This window comes from Hipposideros armiger, unplaced genomic scaffold (assembly GCF_001890085.2).
Source record: "Hipposideros armiger isolate ML-2016 unplaced genomic scaffold, ASM189008v1 scaffold_62, whole genome shotgun sequence".
In the NCBI taxonomy this organism is placed as follows: Eukaryota; Metazoa; Chordata; class Mammalia; order Chiroptera; family Hipposideridae; genus Hipposideros; species Hipposideros armiger.
The window spans coordinates 5,469,978-5,488,687 of NW_017731412.1; the positions used below are offsets into that span (position 1 = coordinate 5,469,978).

The 18,710-nt window shown below is 47.2% G+C and overlaps 1 protein-coding gene across 1 annotated transcript in view; it reads right to left on the reverse strand.

Annotated features, from left to right (window-relative positions):
* The window catches only part of LOC109382239 (kinase suppressor of Ras 2), a 259,184-nt gene that overhangs the window by 101,357 nt on the left and 139,117 nt on the right, over window positions 1-18,710 (reverse strand). Inside the window, exons 4-5 of the mRNA XM_019641582.1 lie at window positions 3,970-4,039; window positions 925-1,008 (exon numbers count right to left, since the gene is read on the reverse strand). Coding sequence (XP_019497127.1) covers window positions 925-1,008; window positions 3,970-4,039 — 154 coding nt within the window. The remainder of the gene's footprint in view (window positions 1-924; window positions 1,009-3,969; window positions 4,040-18,710) is intronic.

An 18,710-nucleotide genomic window follows, 5' to 3' on the forward strand; every position in this document is an offset into this window, starting at 1 on the left:
TGCCCCGACAGAGACTTCACATCGATTCTCCCCATTAGTCTAGCGCTGTGGTTCTCACAAGTAGAGTTCTCAGAACAGCAGTATCAGCACCATCTGGGAACTTTTCAGAAATGTAACTTTGGGCCCCGGAGCTGATGAATCAGAGAGACTCCGGGTTGAGATGCAGGAATCTGTTTGGACAAGCCCTCCAGGTGAGTCTGATGCACTCAAGCGTGGGAACCACTGGTCTAGCGGATGGCTTGGGAACATCTGTGCACATTTCCTCCATTTTTCATGTGTTCAGTCTTTGAGGGGCCTAAAGGGCTCTGAATTCTCTCTGATGTGGAAAAGCTAGACCTGGGGCCACCGGGAGTGCAGAGGGAAGCAAGGAGGGATGATGGCTGCATGAAAAATGCCAAATCATGTCATGAGAACATCAGTCCGTCTCCAGTTCCCCTTCACTCTGATTGCTTTGGAGAGAGGGGGTTCTTGTGCTAACATGTCTTTGCATCTCTCTACCATGGCTAAGTCCNATAGATATTTACATTGCGATTCATAACAGTAGCAAAATTACAGTTATAGAGTAGCAACGAAAATAATTTTATGGTTGGGGGTCACCACAACATGAGGAGCTGTATTAAGGGGTCGTGGCATTAGGAAGGTTGAGAACCGCTGTCTTAGAAGCTGTGAAAATGCAAGGTGCCCCCATGCCTCAGCATTTTGTGCATTTTGAGCCTTCTCTATCAGCTCAGGTTCTTATTCAGAAGGGCGCTCCTTGAGCCCTTACCCAAATGTACTGGTTCATTTAAGACCTATTTCTAAAAAAACAGAACAAGCAACTCTCCTGAGAGTCAAAAAAAGCCAAATTCCCATAAGCTATTTCAGAGCCCAGTAGGCTCTGACATCAGACACCACGAAAAGACACTGCCAGGTACAGCCACTTACTTGCAATTTTTACACTTGAGGCCAAAAAGCATCCCTTTCCCACAGACTGTGCACGTCTGAGACATCCAGTACTTGGTGGAAAACCTGTGGAAAAGACAGAAATTGTTCAAAGGCAAGGTCATGGCGACCGACCTGTCTCTAAAAGGATGAACCACTTAATGGGTAAGCACACGTGCCCTGGAATCCAGGTCTACTTCTTCTGAGATATGTGACTTAATCAAGTGGCTTTCACCACTGGAGCCTCAGGCTTCTCATCTGTAAAGTGGGGATAATAAAAATATCGACCTCATAGGTTGCTGGGAGGATTAAACAAAGCCACGCATGTCAGGGGCTTCGCACAGTGCCTGATACATAGTAAGCACTCAGTGAATTAGGTTGTGGCTATATTATTACCGAATCATTCATAACAGTCATTCATTCATTCAACAAATATTGCCTGGTAGCCTACTATGTGCCAAGTTCAATTCCAGGAGAGAGCGATGGATGGGGCTGGAACTGTCCTTGGAGAACCACAAAGCAAGGTGGGGCTTCCCGGGAATCTAGCTAAGTCATTCCCCATCACTGCTAGTCATGTCACCTGGGAAGCTTCAAGAGGGGGCCTCCCCCCAAAAAAGCTGAGACCCCCCCCAAACTTAGTAGCAGAATCAGCTAACGTAAAAAGCCTTTTCAGACCATCAGCTCACCCCGCTCCCTGACCATCACCACTTGCTGCAAACAAGGCAGTTTGGAGGCCTCCAATATGTAGTTATGAACCAGCAGGAAAAGAGGTAACATTTGATTAACTTCCTGAGCCCCCCATTGCTGCCAGGGTACTTTCTTCTCCAAGAGATACCAGGCAGCGGCAGGGCTGGACTCAAGAAAAAGCACTGAAGGTTGCTCGGCCAGAGTTAATTTTCATTTTCAATTTCTCTCACCTTCAGCAGGAGTCGTATCTAATCTCTACTGCCTCAGAGTGTCGAAATGAAAATCGGAAGTGATTATGTAACTTGGTGCTTGAGAATGCTGAGGGCAAGTTTGCATCCCTCTGCTGTACCATCCATCCGGCCTCCTTTGGGTCCGTCACTCTCCAAACAGAATAAGCCGCAGCCCAAACCCTCCATATCTAAGCAAATTGTAATATTCTCAACAGAGGGATTCTTGTGGTCAATACAAGTCCCTCTCCAGTTTTGGACTGGGGGTTGGGTTAGCCCCTTTCAGCCCCTCGGGAGGGCCAATGAGTTTGGGAGGGTCTGTTGTGCAGGATTTGGCAGCTATAGGGGATGGTGTTTCACCCACCAGCCAGCAGCATGGAAATCAATGGCAGGCCAGTGTGAGACGTAGGCGGGAGTTCGCTCTCCTTTCCAGCCCTCTCCCACCCTGGAATCAGCTCTCCCTCTTCCCAAGCTCCAGCTGAGTTGATTCTGAAGACAGTGGATGGGATGAAATTTTAACTTCATTTTTTTTCACCAAGGCTCGTTTGAATCCAGGTCTCTCCCTCGTGACATGGAGCCCAGGGTGAAACACAGGGCAAGACCAATGAGTCCCAGCTCCTTTAAGAAGACGGTCCTGATGTCCAAGATCATCAGGTCATCTCCCTCCTCTAGCCATCAGCTTTTGAATGTGAGATACCATCAGGTGCTAGAGCTTGGGGGTGGGGCTGAGCCAGGGGTGTGGCCAATCGAGGGGTGGAGCTGAGCCAAGGGCATGGCCAATCCAGAGGTGGAGCTGAGCCAGGGGCGGGGCCAATCCAGGGGTGGGGCTGCTCCCGTGAGCAGTGCAGAAGAAACAAACAAAAAGGCCCTTCTATTTGATGCCTTTCTCTCTGCATCTTACTGCCTGACCATGACGTGGCTACCACATATTTCTCACTACTTCCTCCACCATTTTCTTGTTTGAGACTTAACGACTATCCTGTCAACATACTTCTTTCGAGAGCTGTTGATGAGATGCCTTTCCGGGAGAGTGTGCTCACTGCCGTCTCACCCCAGCTATAGGATGTGTCTGCCCCTGGTATTGCCCTCTGCCCCCATAGCCCTGGTCTCTCTATACTGTCACGGTCTGTTAACCGTCTAACCCTCCACTAGACCGTGAGCTCCCCGAGGGCACAGGTCTTACTCTCGCTCAGTGCTGCAGCCCTGGCACAGAAATTCTGTACAAATGGGAGTGGAAAGAATCCAGGAATGAGTGAACCAGTCCCTCGGCTAGTTCCCGGAAGCCTCGGTGCAAGGAAAACTCTCAGCAGCGGTGTTCACAGAACACAAAACGCTGAGGTCAATTAACTTGTAGACCCATCACTTAATCGTCCAGGGCTTCAGTTTTCCTGTCTGTTAAATGGCCGTGACCACACTTGCACTGCTTACCCCACTGAGTTGTGAGGAGTTTATGAGGATCATGAAATACAATGTGGAAAGTTAAAGAATTTTTCATAAGGGAGGACTGACTAATAGATGAAAATCTCCCTCCCGAAAAGGGCAGCTGTGCCCATGGAGAGGTTGTCCCATGCACCCAAAGAGGTCTGGAACTCTGGACCAATTTACACCTCAGCAGGGAGCGAGCATCTCTGAGTTCAGCCTGCATTCTTCTGTCTTCTGGGTGGGGAAAGCCAAAATTAGGACATAAAGCATTTGTCTTGACAATAATACCATTTATTGAGTGGTTATTATGTGCCAGGGCCTCTGCTTAGCGCTTTAATATAGTATCTTGTTTAATCCTCATAACCACCCTATGGGTAGGCAGAATTATCTGATGAGAAAATTGAGTCTGAGAGGTTAGGTAACTGTCTATCTCAAGGTTGCAAAGCTTTACCACCTGGGATGGGACAAGTCAGTCTGACTCCAGAGCTCCGGCTTTTAACCATTATGTACTTATTTTATAAGGACCCAGCTAAAAAGACGCAGACATCTCAGTCCCTAGCTGCCACACCGAGGTTTAGCCTGGCACAAAAGAGAGGGGCATGGTTGCACAGGAGCTGGGGGAAACATCTCTTCCCAGCCTGTCCCTACCCCAGGGGCTAGAGTCCCCAGCCCTCACCGTGCTGGGAGGCGGGCACCCAGGAATCCAGCCTACCTGTGCTTGATGGAGTTTCCAAGGTCTCTGCGAGGGATCTGAGGGGACCAGCGTGGCACTGACAGTGTGTCTGCAGGGAGAGAAGAGAGAAAGAGATGAGCCTGTTACACAGAGGACTGGAGACTGGGGTGGGCTCTAGCCAAACCCTAAAAGGGAGAGGGAGGCCCGCTGGCCTCAGGAAGGACACTGACTGTATCACTTGTCAAACCAAAGCTAAGCGGAACACTGGTTTAGCTTGTGTTATCTTGGCCCATGCAAGGTCCCCTGGGCAGGGCTGCCAGAGAGTACCTTGAACGAAGCCAGCTGTGCAAAGAATAAAATTGAGCATCACTTCCATTCACAGAGTGCTTAGTGGATGCCAGGCATGTGCTAAGTGACCCACATGCCTTAGCTTGTTACATCATCAAAAACAGTCCCAAGGATAGGGGTTGTTAGCATCCCCACCTTACAGATGAGGAATCTAAGGCTTGGAGAAAGGGTCGTCTGCTCAAGGTCATACACCTCGGAGGCTGCAGAGCAGCTGTGAATCCAGGCTTGAGGGACTCTAGAACACGTACCCTTGCATGCAAAGTTCTAATGAGGTAGATCCCAGATGCCAGTCATGCAAAGACTACCTTCCTACATTTTTTCATGCTTCTGTACAACCCAAAACTTATTTATTCATTATTTGAAGTTGACTCTTTTTGTTTGTTTAAACACAGTTATTTAAAAAGCAAACTCTATACGGAAAACTCATATCTCTCTCTCTCTATATTGTAGGTAACTATTTAAAATACGCCCAACCATGTACCATGTACCATGTAAACTCATGCTAGAATAAGGGGATGGACTGATGAGTGGATGATGGGTGGGTGATGGATGGATAGATGGATAGGTAGATAGATTGGTGGGTGGGTGGATGGATGTATAGATAGATAGGTGGATGGTGGATGACTGCTTGGATAGGTTGATAAATGAATGATTGGATGGGTGGGTGGATGGATAGTTGAATGGAGGGATGGACAGTTGAATGGAGGGATGGATAGAATGGAGGGATGGATAGATGGATGGATTGAGGGATGAATGGAAAAAAGGAAGAAACAATAAGTCACACAGACTTCAGGCTGGATGCCGGTTCCCATCTGGTCTTTTCTTGCATGCTTAGGCTAAATCCCAGCCACCTCCACTCTCACTCTACCCCTGTCTGACCGTGAGTACCAGCCCCCACCTTCACTCCACTAGCCAGCTGCCAGCACCACCCTCCTCACAGACCTCGAAGTCCCTAAGAGGTGTGAAACAACACAGAAATGAAGTAGGACTGCCTGTGAAATCTCCACCAGCTAAGGAGAGAAGCAGCCAGGGGCTGACCCACATGCCAGCTCCCATTTTCTCAGGCCAGATGGATGGAGCCAGCTCCGTTTCCAAGCTGAAAATGCACGCCTCATTTTTCACAGCAATTGTTATGGAGTGCCACACTCATAAAGGAGCCAGGCTTGTCCTAACCGATCGGGGAGCATTTAACCCCCAACCCAGTCGCTCCTCTCTTCTGTCTAATGACGCCGTCTGCAGCCATCTGAACACTGTTTCCAGAAACCCCAATTCTGTCCTGGTAAAGCGGGGACCCTTTCTGGGAGAGCGAATGATTTTCCAAGACCCAAAGGGCAGAGAAAACCCAAGAGGGAGGCAGCACAATATATCAGAATCATAGCCAGTGGAATTTCCTCTGGTTTAACTAAAAACTAAATGTCATCCAGTCCAAGCCCATTTTACTACTTGTTTCCGTTTCTGAGGGGAACAAAAAAGGCAAGAAAGGAAAGCCGTTTTAAAAAGAGAGAGCGTTCTTTCTATTCTCATCTCCTTTGGGGACTGAAGTCAGATGTGGGAGGGAGAACGCTACCTGCTAACTCCTTAAACTGCTCTCTCCCGTGCCAGAGGTGGGCGGAGGTGTGACGGGCTGTGCTGGAGAGGAAGTTAGCTCAGATACACAGCTCCCTCGTGGGGCATCTACAAAACTAGGAATGCCAAGGGAGTTTCATCTCACAGGACATTAGTAGCGGCTGTCTAGAAAGGTGTGTTGAGAAGGATTTTGAAGCTTGATAGGAAAGCCCTGAGATCGATCAGCAATGTCTGCCAGGGGTGAAGAATGAGGTAGTACCTACAAGTCTGCATATATTTGCCCCTCTGGCAAGGAGGGACCACATCTTCATCTTTGCCTCACTGCCTCATAACATAGTGCCTGCGACAAAGTAAGTACTTAATACACGTTTGCTGAATCCCAAGGTATTTATAATATAAACACCGAGTTTATGGATCACTCAATACGTGTTAGGCATTATGCTGTGAAGCGTATACCCGGAAGTTCCATGCACTCATTGTCATTATTCCCTCTGGACAAAGGCAGACACAGGAGCTCAGACGGGTGCAATGATTTGCTAAAGGTACTAGCAGAGCCTCAACGTGTAACTCTGCAATTGTTCACAAGTCCTCCAAAAGCGCCTGCACCAGTATTTCCAACCAGGAGCACTTTTGGCCCCCAAGAGGCATGTGGCAATGTCTGGAGATATTTCTGGTTGTCATGCTAGGGTGTGTGTGTGGTCGTAGCATGAGAATCCTGGATTCGGGTGGTTTTTACTTCTCTAGCCGCCTGCCTAGCCCCATCACCTCCAAAAGGAGCAGGATGGTCCTCCTGAAGCTCTAGGAGCAGAGAGAAAATCCTCTTTTATTATAAGCACATCTCCACAGTTAGATTCATATGCTTGTTCTCAATTACAGCACCTCCTCCAGAAAGTCGAAGTAATTAAGTTTAGTAGTTTGGTTTCATTTCCCCGTATCTGGTTGAAGGAGTGCATTCCGTCAATTACATTAAGCGGCTGTTAGTCTCAAGCAATAATAACCTCCACACGGCCTCGTATGTGGGTGTGAAGCGCTGAACTTTGAGATCCTCTCTTTACTTTCCTCGTCTGGATTTCATTAAACTTGCCATGGCCAGCCTTAACGCAAAGGAGCACTGTTTCAAGGGTAAGGGAGGGAAAAAAAATCTATGAAAATCCAGGCCTCGTCATAACAGAGAAAGCAAACAGCACTTACAGCAATTAAAGTGATATAGACACTTCTGCTTGACAGTCAAAGCACCTATTAAGATGTCTCCACAGCTGAACAAAAGATTCTTTTCTACTCTAATTTTCTGATAACAAGTCAGGCAGACACTGAGGCAGAACTGTGTGCAGCTCTGCTGCCTTCTGTCCCAGGGGGAAGAACCACAACAAATTCTTAGGATATTTTATTTTCCGGGCCCTGAAAAAAAAAAGTGTGCATGAGGAGGAGGGTTCTTCTCCCTTCTATAGGTCCGGCTGGCGATGCCCTCTCAAAAGCACCTCCTTATAGAAGGCAATAACACCTTGGTAGCCAGATAGACAAATAGAAGCTTCGACAGAAGGCATCGACATTCATAAAGCATTCGTGGTATCTAGAGCTTTCAAAGGAAAAACTCGGGCTCTGACCTGGTGAGATGGAACTCAGGCTAACAGAGGAATCAGACATGGAAAAACCATTTAACACAGATACGACACCAGGTAAAAACAGGTGATGATAAAATCGAGGAGGAGGAGGAGGAAAAAGAATAAGAGGAAAAGATGTAAGAATAATATGAAGAAAATAAGAATAAAAGATATGTGTTTTGTGAGTGTTGTCATGTACCAAGCTCAACTGCCAAATAAGCTCTTTACATATATTATCTCATTTAATTTTGTGTGCATGCAGGTAATAGTCAGCTGTTATCATTAGCTCCATTTCACCACCAAGGAAACCAAGGAGTTATGCCATTTGCCCAAGGTTACACAGCAAGTAAAGGCCAGGACTGGGGTTTTGAATTCAGGTTTTTTTGAATTAAGCCAGGGCTTAATAAAGAACATCCAAATTCATCCCCATTTCACAGGTGGGAACACCGAGGCTTAGAAGCAGTAAGCAACTGCCTATAGCTAATAAGTGATTGAGTGGGGATCTGAACCACAGAGAGGAACAAAATAGATGCTTCTAATCCAGATACATGGAGTTCAACTCATCCTATACTGTGCATGCCTCCTACCTCTGTCTGGGGAAAGCAAAGGAAATGATGAGTATTGACCCTTTTATGCTCAGGGAAGGGCCTCAGAGGCCTGGAAGATGATATAATAGCATATTGTTCACTCCTTCTGTTACACCCATGCAGTAATTCAAGAAATATTTTGTTTAGCAGAATAACACTCTCTGCCCCCAAATGGCCATGTCCTAATTCCTGGAACCTGTAAGTGTGTGACCTAACAGACAAAAAAAGAGATTGTGCAGATGTGATTAAGTTAAGGACCTTGGGATGGGGGAGATTACCCTGCATCCAGGTGGGCCCAGTGAAAGAGGGAAGCAGCGGGGTCGGAGTTGGAGAAGATGTGACGATTGCCGTCTTTGAGGACAGAAATGGGCCAAGAGCCAAGGAAGGCAGCAGCCTCCAGAAGCTAGAAAAAAACATGGAAAAGGATTCTCCCCTAAAACCTCCAGAAAGAACCAGCTCTACCGACACCTTGATTTTGGACTTTCGACCTCCAGGATAATAAATTTGTGTTGCCTTAAGCCACTGAGTTTTAATAATTTGCTGCAGCAGCTATAAGACACCGATACAACACCGATATTTTGTGCCAGGTTATGTTTTTAGGAGCTGCGGCTATAGTGAATAGGATAATCAAGTTTTTCTGAGCTTACTATCTATAGGAAGAATAATAAACTGACACATTCCACGAGGAAAATAAAACAGTACGGGCTTTGGGGTTTCTTTTAAGTCCATGGGAACCTTGAACTACATTAGAACAGAGGCAGGATGCAAGGATGCTGGAGGGACTGGGCGGGGCGGAGCTCTTAAATCACAAATTTAAGAGCTCCCCCTGGCGGCCAAGGAAAGAATAGCCCACCAGGCTGTGACTAAAACAGGATGAGCCCACCCTCCCATCTTCCAATTCACCACCCCCGTGAGATCTAAAGCATCAGCCCCTGACCCTTACAAGACCCTTCGTCTCCCAGTCCAGGCATTTCCCACTCCATCTGTCATGATTCCACCTGCAGCCCCCAATAAAACATCCACACCCCACAGTAATTAGTCCACTGCCTGGCACAGGAGCAATGCTCAGTCTTATTTATTATACGAGGTCTGACAATTAGGTTCGCGAACTTGTTGCACCGATGTTGCTAACCATTGTTTTATCAGAGGGATTATTCATTATGAATTTGTACCAACTGGACAAACCAAGTTGACTATTTGGAAGTGCTGAAAAGCCTATGGGAAGAAGTTGGACGACCTGAACTTTTTGCCAACAATTCATGGCTCTCACATCACGACAATGCACCAGCTCACACCGCACTGTCTGTGGGGAGTTTTTAGCCAGTAAACAAATAACTGTATTGGAACATCCTCCCTACTCACCTGATCTGGCCCCCAATGACTTCTTTCTTTACCCCAAGATAAAGGAAATATTGAAAGGAAGACATTTTGATGACATTCAGGACATCAAGGGTAATATGACGACAGCTCTGATGGCCATTCCAGAAAAAGAGTTCCAAAATTGCTTTGACGGGCGGACTAGGCACTGGCGTCAGTGCGTAGCTTCCCAAGGGGAGTACTTCGAAGGTGACTGTAATGATATTCAGCAATGAGGCAAGTAGCACTTTTTCTAGGATGAGTTTGTGAACTTAATTGTCTGACCTCGTACACATCCCAAGTGGGGATATGCCTCTTGGAGCTGGGTTGGGGTTTTTTTCCATTTAATTCAAGCAATGCTATGAAGTTGTAGCTCCAGTTTACAGATAAAGAAACTGAGGATAACCGAATTGTTCAAAGTCCTACACCTAGTATTTGGTGGACTTTAGAGTTGAACCCAGATTCCTATAAAACTGAAGCCCTGTTTTCCTCCCTACACCATACTAACTCCCTATACCATGTCTTCTTCTGAGATGAGTAGAAAAATTATTGTTTAAATCATGCAGTGCTCGAGTTGGAAAGGACCACAGGAAACTGTCGAATGCCGTCTCTGCATCTCTAAACCTCTTAAATAGAAGAGGAGCTACCCTATCCTTAAATGTTTCCATGGAGATAAGGACCACTGAGCACATAATGCTATTAATAATAACAGCTAACATTTAGTGAGCACCTACAGTATGGCATGACTCAGATTAAGTGCTTTAGACGTTGTATTTAATTTAATCTCCGTAACTTCATTTCAGGTGGTAGAGCTGGGGTTGGAGCTAGGAGAGTGAAACCCCAGAGCTCATCCTCAGAAATGCCACAAATAAAATGGAAGTTCCAAGCTGCCCTTAAGCTCCCAGCTCAGAGACATGACAGACTAAGATTGACAACTTAACAAGGGCGCTGCATTAAAATCAACTAGCAAATTCTTTGGGCCCAAAGAAACCTGCAACGAATACAACTTAGACCATTAAACTCTTCTTTTAGGGCCACAGGCCAGGCACCAGCTTAAAATCCCACTGATTTAGCCAAGGTGCCAAGCAATCCTTGACTAAAGCTGCTCATGATATTATTCACATAGCTGGCAATAACTCTATTTGCTTTAGCATCCAATTCAAATAGATCAGATATAAAAGTACTTTAATTACATGCTGTCTCTAAAGGTTATGGCTCCATGATTTTCCAAGGCCAAACTGAGTTTCTTTGTGCATATGGACATGGTTTTTTTTCTTCCTAAGACAATTATAACCCACTTCCCAAGATCCAAATCTCATCATCCAGGGGACAACTTAGCACTAGTGAGTGTGTAGGTGAAGGTGGGCCCGGGTGCCATGTCATGGGGGACGAAACAAGGCAGAGGGAGTGACAGGGACAAGTGACGCTAGGGGTGAGCAAGGAATGTGCTGCTCACTCTTGATGGCAGAGACCATTCACAGGAGATTCTTAGGGAATCCTCTGGCACTGAGGCAAAACAAAAAGCAACAGTGAAACTCCCTGCCTAGAAATACTGGGTTGTCAGAAAAGTCATGACCCATTTTTGCAACAAAAAACATAGAAAAAATATGTCATGACGTTTCCAACAACCCAATAGAAACACTGCAGGGAATGGAGGTCTCGGGGTCAAACCAATCTGCATATATGTGGGGGGTTTAACTAGAGACAAAACCTTGAGCGTAAACCTCCTTTGGAGTCAGATCAGCATACCTCATTTCTGAACAGGAGGGGCCTCCAGGTCATCAAGTTGCCCAGGGGGCGAGACCGTAGGACTTTGACATGAGCACACCTATGTTTGCATATCAGCTCTGCCGCTTACTAGCTATGAGACTTTGGGCACTTTAACCTCTCTGAGTCTTAGCTTTGTTTCCTATAAAAAAGAGGTTCATACTATCTCCCTCATAGAATTGTTAGGAGGATGAAGTGGGGTAATTAACTGGAAAAAGGGCTCAGCTGAGTAACACATTATTGTTATTGTTTTTGTCATTGTCATCATCACTCTGCCTCTAGAATTAACACGCCAGTTAGAACATGACAAAACTCTGCTTGGACTCTGATTTAGAGAGGTTGGCCTACTATGACCCCCAAGTCAAATCCAGCCCATCGCCTGCTTTGGTTAATAAAATTTGATTGGCACACAGGCACACCCACTCATTTACATATTGTCTGTGACTGCTTCTGCACTAGGACAGTAGAGTTGGGTAATTGTGTTGGGTAACAGAGATATGGCCCTCAACACCAAAAATAATTATTACCTGGCCCTTTAGAGAAAAAGTGTGTCAACTCCTGCTTTAGAGCTCTGTAATTCATTTCCTTGGCTGATTAGCCAGGATTTTTTTTTCCTTTTCATTCCCCCCCCCCAGCTTTACTGAGGTATAATTGCCACATAAAATTGTAAGATATTTAAAGTATACAACGTGATGATTTGATATATGTACACATGATAAAGGATTTTTTTCCCTCTGAAGCCAGAAGACTTGGGTCGAAGACCCAGTTCTGCCAATTACATGGCAGGACTCCTTCAACAAATGGCCTGTGCTCTCCAAGCCCAAATGTGCAGGACCACGTGGTGCCACCCTTCTGCTCACCTACTCCTAGCACCCTGTGGGGTGCGTTGCTTCCATGCCCATTTTAGAGAGGAGCCAGGCACAGCAGGACCTCCAAGCAGTCCAGCCAAGATTCTAACCCCTACCAGTCTCATCCCCACCCTGAGTGCTTTCTAGCCCTCGCTGTCTCCTGCAATGTCTCTGATTACATGCCACTGCTGAAATCCCTGTCAGCATGTGAAGGCAGAGGGAAAGGAAAATTAACTCTCTCCTCTCACGGCTTCTGTCTGGGCTAATTAATACAATTATCCACTTGTCACTTTAACAAAGCAGAGAGAAGGCCTTGAGGGCATGTAAGTTACAAATGGAGAGGCGGCAGTGCTGGTCATGGCTGAAGGGGATAGACAGAGAAATTGCCCTCCTGGGAGTGTCTCCAGGTACAAGCCCACCTTGGTAAGATGGTAAGTAGTGAGGACATGAGCAAATGGTAGCACGCAGACAGAGGGCTGATATATGGGGCAGGAGGCAGGAAAGTACGGAGGCTGTGAGGGGAAGACATCGCAAAATCGCAATCAAAGTTCTCCATCACCCATTCTTCCAGGCCCCAGACCTGGTTAAATTTTTTTTTAAATAGTGAAGCCGAATTGGGAGCACCTTCAAGATCTAGTGGGGAAATGAGAATATATTTATTCCACTATCCCCCTCCAGAATCATTCTCCCCTTTTTAAAAGACCATCACCCCGTGTCTGAGTCCTGGCAGGTAACTGCCGAGCTGGGATCCCCTAAATCCCCCATAAATCAAAGCGTGTGGACAGTGATAACATCATGCGAATCCTGGACTCATCACCTGAGAGCTATTTGGGCCCCCTCAGATGGTCTCAATTAAATTTCACTGCGGGTAAAGAAAGAGAGGATAGCTGAGGCATTTAATTACATTTTATAATGTGCCCACTGCTGAATTTATTGAAGTGTATCAAGGATTTTTAACCTCCTAACCAAACAATGGGAGACCCGGATGCCACACGAGTAATTATCTTTCTTGCAGGGATGAAGGATGCAGAATCCAAGATGTTACCAGTAGGTCGGGTATGCATGCCAGGGGTGTGTGTGGGGATCATGGGGGCTGATGAGGGCGTGTATGACAAGAAAAGTGAGGCAATGGGTCTCTAATTCCATGAGACACCACCCCGCAGATTTACAGGGGGGGGAGTAGCACTAATTCTCAATCTTCCCTCAATTCTAAAAATGAGACCTTAGGGCATCTATCTTTCTTCCCTCTCCCTGCATCCCTAGCCCAAACCTTCCCCTTGAATTTCCCTTGGATATAATTTTATTGCTAAGGTCTGCAAAAAGGAAGAGATCATCTTGAAATGTCAAGATCAGTTTATGTAATAAGTTAATAACATTAAAATATATAAAAAAAGGAAATAAAATCTTAACATCTTGAAAATCCAGAAGAATCTCATTAGGTTAACTGATCCACCTTGGTTGGGTTGGGACGTGCTCGGGAAATAAATAATCAATAAGGAAACGTGTGTGGTGCTTCTGGCGTTAGGTTTTTCAGTTAAATACGATCCTAAGGGTGGTTTTGGTGTATCCAAAATCATTGTCTCAAGGACTTCCATTATAGCATCATATATACTCAAGTGACCAAGAACGGTCAGATGGGGAGGAAGGACATGCTGATCCCAGGCCAAAGAGGGAGAAAGGCCCCAAGCAGGACAGCGCTAAGGGCCAGTCTTAGGCTTAAAATGGCTGATGGCCCCATTACTGTCCCCGGCCCCTGCCCAGGCCTCCCTGAGTCACATTCATACCATGGATCTGCTGTTCTGCACCTGCCCCCTCAATGAAGCTGTTCTCTCTGTCTAGAACACTCTCCTGCATAACCCCAACCCCACTCTACATCTCTCAGCCTGACTCACGCCAACTCTTCTTCCAAGATCCAGCTCAGGCACGGCTCCTCCAGGCAGCCCTCCCGGAATGCACAGGGGCAGACACCCCTGCCATGCCCCTGTCCCGTAGCATCCTGTGCTTACCTCTCCAGGCCACTTGCCTCGTGACACAGAGCCTCCGCTTACATATCTGTTCCCCCCACCGACCTTGACCGTGAACTCCTGGAGAATGTGTGTTGCCCATTACCTACCTTTATGTGTTCAACGTCTCAAGCAGAGTTTGGCTTAGAGCTGAGAGGTGGAGGGCTTTTCTTGCTAACTCCAGCAAAAATAAGCCAGAAGCCCAACACTCTGAAGGGAGGCTTCAGGGGGCCCAGGGAGTCAGAAACCCCACTCTGCCCTGACCACACACCTACACCTCCAGCCCCAGGTCCCAGACTGGGAGCTCAGCTGAGGCAGCTGACCAAATGAGGCCCATCTATTCAAAGACGGAGCCCACCACGTCCCCTCCCAACCCTCTCCCCATTGCCTGTCTGTCTGGGGCCCCACAGTTTTCCCAGCCACCTGGGTCAGGACCCCTGAAACATCTTCAGTTCTTCCTGAATGTGTGCCATTAACAGTCCCTCCCGAGGGCAGGCTTGCAATTTATATCAATTTTCATACTCAGTCCTCTCAGCAACCCTGTCAGCGAGGCCCATAGTGATCCCACTTTACAGATGGAGAAACTGAGGCTTTGGAAGCTTAACAACAGGGAAGCAGAGTGAGCAAATGAATGGGGTTTGGAGTGAGAAAGATCAGGGGTTTTGTGCTGGCTCTGCCCTAACTAGGCAAGTTACTCAGCTTTTCTGAGCTGCAGCAGAGTAATAATAATAGCTGACACGGGCCAGGCACGGCCCAGTCAGGGGTTCCCCAAATCGTCAGCATGCCGCCTGATGCCTGCACCCCTCCCTCACAATGTGCTTTAATTCAGGGGTCAGCAAACTACAGCCCACGGTCCAAATCTGGCCCACAGCCTGTTTTTGTAAATAAAGTTTTATTGGCACACAGCCACAACCATTGTCTATGGCTCGTTTTGCACTGTAAGGGCAGAGTTGATTGGCCATGATAGAGACAATATGGCCCGAAAAGCCTAAAATATTTACTATCTGGATCTCTAAGAAAAAGTTTGCTGATCCTTGAATTAATTGAGCTGCGGTATGGCCTGGCTTTGAACATTTTAAAAGGTCTCCAGGTAATACTAATATACAGACAAGTTTGGGGTCTGCTGGCCTAAGCATTTTACCTGCATGAGCTCATTGATTCTTTGTAACAACCATGTCTGTTTCATTCCCTCCTGTGACCTCAGCAACTAGCAGAGTGATGGGCAGAAACTGCCATCTCCACAAGTATTGAATGAATGAATGAATGAAAATCCCACCCTGTGAGGGAGGTACTAATGACCCCATTTTGCAGGTGGGGAAACTGAGGCTCAGAGGTCAGCTAAGGAGAAAGTCCTTCTGGGATTGGAACTGAGATCTTCCTGACTGTGAAGCCCCATTTGTGAGCACAATGGTCTCTCTTCCGAGATTCAGAGAGGGGGAGAGACCACCAGCAGAGTTGACAAGGGGGTCCTCTTGTGCCTCCTTCCAGGGAGAGAAGCCCTGAGCATGAGAAGGGGCAGGCTGGAGACCCCAAGAGGCTTAGGGGCCCAGCCAGCAATGCGGAGCCATTTCAGGCCACACAGATACAAAGCCTGTCTCCCTGACCCAAAGAAAAACGCTAATTGGAAGAGGCTGGCTTACTGCAGCCCTGGTTCAGGCTTAAATGAGGACAAAACAAGAGTTGACAGATAGAGGCCCCATGCTACCATCACTATAAATGTCCCTGTGAAGGGAGAAAAACAGCCAGCCCTGTGCTCCATCAATTTCAATTGTAAATAGTCTCATGTTGAAATGAACCAACAGAAACAGCAGTAACAGTGACGGGCATTGGGTAGGGAGGGGTGGGGGACATGCGCACACCACAGGCTGGGATTTGCAAGTGGGCTTGACATCTGGACCCAGAAACAGGCGAAAGGAGGTGTTTGTTCGTGGACTGCATGGTCCACAACCCAGGCAACCCAGGGGCCCAAACCCCCTCTTTTGCCTAAGAAGCAGGGAGCAACGACACAATTAATTTACAGGTGCAGACCCAAGCCCCAGTTCTGACTCTGGCTTCGTGCTTCTCGTGTCTTCCTCTCTTTGGACTTCGTCCTCTGTGAAACAGGAGTGGTAACCCACATGCACAGTTTCCCTAAGGATCAAGCACTGACACATGAAGCAAGTGCCTGGCACATAGTAGGTGTGCAATGAAAGACAGCTTTCCCCTTGAGCAACTCAGTTACTTGTTTGCAGATTTCCTTCGTACCTCCTTCCCCTGGCCTGTGTAACAAAACCTGGGGAAAAGGCTCTTTTGGGAACGAGGCCACAAGTCTATGGAAAAACAGCGGTGAGTTATGGGGAGGGCAGAGCTGTCTAGGTCCCTCTGGCCATTTTTTCCCCTCCTATCATCCTGATGTACATAGCCCTTGCTTGCCTGGATGTGATGGATGGGTCTTAAGTTCCTCACACACTACATCATCAATTACTTTCATATTTATTGCCTTGAACTGAGTTTATGGATCTTAAATCAGAGTCTTTCGGAGTTGCCTGAGCTGAAATTCTCCCCCAGTGGAAATGCGGCATTTTAAAAAAAATTATGCAGCCACCCTGTAGTTAATGTTCGGTGGGAGTTAATTGCTCATAGAACAAAGGGCTGCTGAGAAGTTCCCCACACAGAGTCATTCCACAGAATTTATTGCCTGAGTGGGCTCAAGTGGGAACAGACCAGGCAAGCTTGCTGTGAGAAACCCCGGTTCAACTTTCAGAAACCCCAGGCACCAGCCATCCTCGAGTCTGAACTTCAGGAAATGGATTTCCTGCCTCTCTCAGTGTCCTGAAGCTCAAAGTACCATCCAAGAGGTGTCACGCTGTCTGTGGTTTGCAGACATTGGTGGAGACAGCCTTGTGATGGATATTTCAAGGTCAAAATGGAGTGTCTATATTCCAAAGCATCCCTAAGTGGGGCTGAGGTGACGGAGATGGGACAGGTCCTGGGTCCTGGTGTGGCACCCATGAAGATAAGGCCACTGAGACAGGGGACTTCTGCTGTAACAGGGCCACGGTTTATCAGCGAGAACTGTTGTCAGCATTGGGGGTACAGAGGAGCCTCACCCCCAAGAACTTCGAGATAAGGAAGTTGATCCTCTAAGAGTGAAACTAAGCCCAACCCTAATGGATCAGAGGGCAGAAAAACAATGTTAATCTAAAGCACTTGGTCTCAACAGTGGGCTATGGTGCCCCCAGGGGACATGTGACAGTACCTGGAGACATTGGGGGGGGCGTATAACGGCTGAGGGGGGCGCTGCTACTGGCATCTAGTGAATGGAGGCCAGAGATGCTGTTAAACATCCAAAATTGCACAGGATAGCCCCCGGCACAAAGAATTATCCAGCTCCAAATGGCAATCGTTTTAGAGTTGAGAATTCCTACCCAATGAGCCAGAAAGGGACCTAGGTCCAGAGCCTGATACAGTCAGATTAAATACATAGACAGATCAAAAGAAGGGCTCAGTCGACCATGAAAGGAGAAACAAAGACAGTCACAGGGTGGAAGATGGCTTGACCCTCCCAGCCTTCCAGGGGACAGGCATCTTTGGTACTGGAGCGCATTTCTTCTTCTAGTAAGAGTTGCCTGGTTTTCCACTGGGGAAGTACCCTTCTGACATCTCAGTCCTAGAGGCCCAGGGCACACGGAGCTTCCTTTCCAATCCCGACCCAGGCATGGGAAATCCAAAGCATTCCAACTCCTCAACCACTGTGATTGGGTCAGGGATAGGCATGTGACCCAAGATAGGCCAATCAGAATCCATGAAACACCCTGGGACTTTCTGTTGTTGTTCAAGCGTATCCTCTATTCCCCCGGAGAAGCTAAGCTGGTGAGCTGCACACCTCAGCACCCAGGGGCCACCTGTGGGGACGATCGACCTGAGAAGGTAGCCAACACATTAGAAAAGCAAAACTGACAGATACAGAGAAACCAAGGGCTGATATATTATTTGAGCCGCTGGAGCTTCTCTAGTTATGATTAAATTCTCATTTTTAAACATTAAAAGCAGTTTGAGTTGTGACACTTAGAAGCGGAAGAACGTTGACCTATACAAGGTCATGGAGACAGAGTCATAGCCAGCAGACTTCCAATATCTCCAGTCCCTGATGCAACCCCACCTCCACCATGAGATCATCATCAATGGTGGTATCCACCATGTATGGGCCACATGCTAGGCACTGGTGCTAAATACTTTACAGGTATTACCTCATTTATTCAGCGCAACAATCCTATGACATCTTCATTACTGTCATTATTATTTATCTCAAGATCACAGAGAAGGAATGTATAGTTCAGAGAGGTTGAACAACTTTGCTCCAGGTCACACAGCTAGCAAGTGGTAGCCAGGATCTCTACCTGAGCAGTTTACCCATATTCTCAGTTACCCTGCCCAGAGAGAGCAGCTTGCCCCAGCCTGAGGCCTTCAGACATTCCATGCAACCATCTTCCCTTCTCCCTATTTCGCCTTCACCAGGAAACCTGTTGAGGAAAATCTGGCTTTCAGGGTGGGCTGGCTGCGGAGACGAAATGGCTAATCACCCGGCCCTTGAGAACTGCAGAACCTGCGACAGCAAGTTCTCCCTGTATGTTAATAAACAGACATTCCGGCTTTAGACATCAGTCGCCAAAGTCTGGTTAATATGAATCTGGCTCTAAGAGACTCTGTATTCAGAACTCGCAA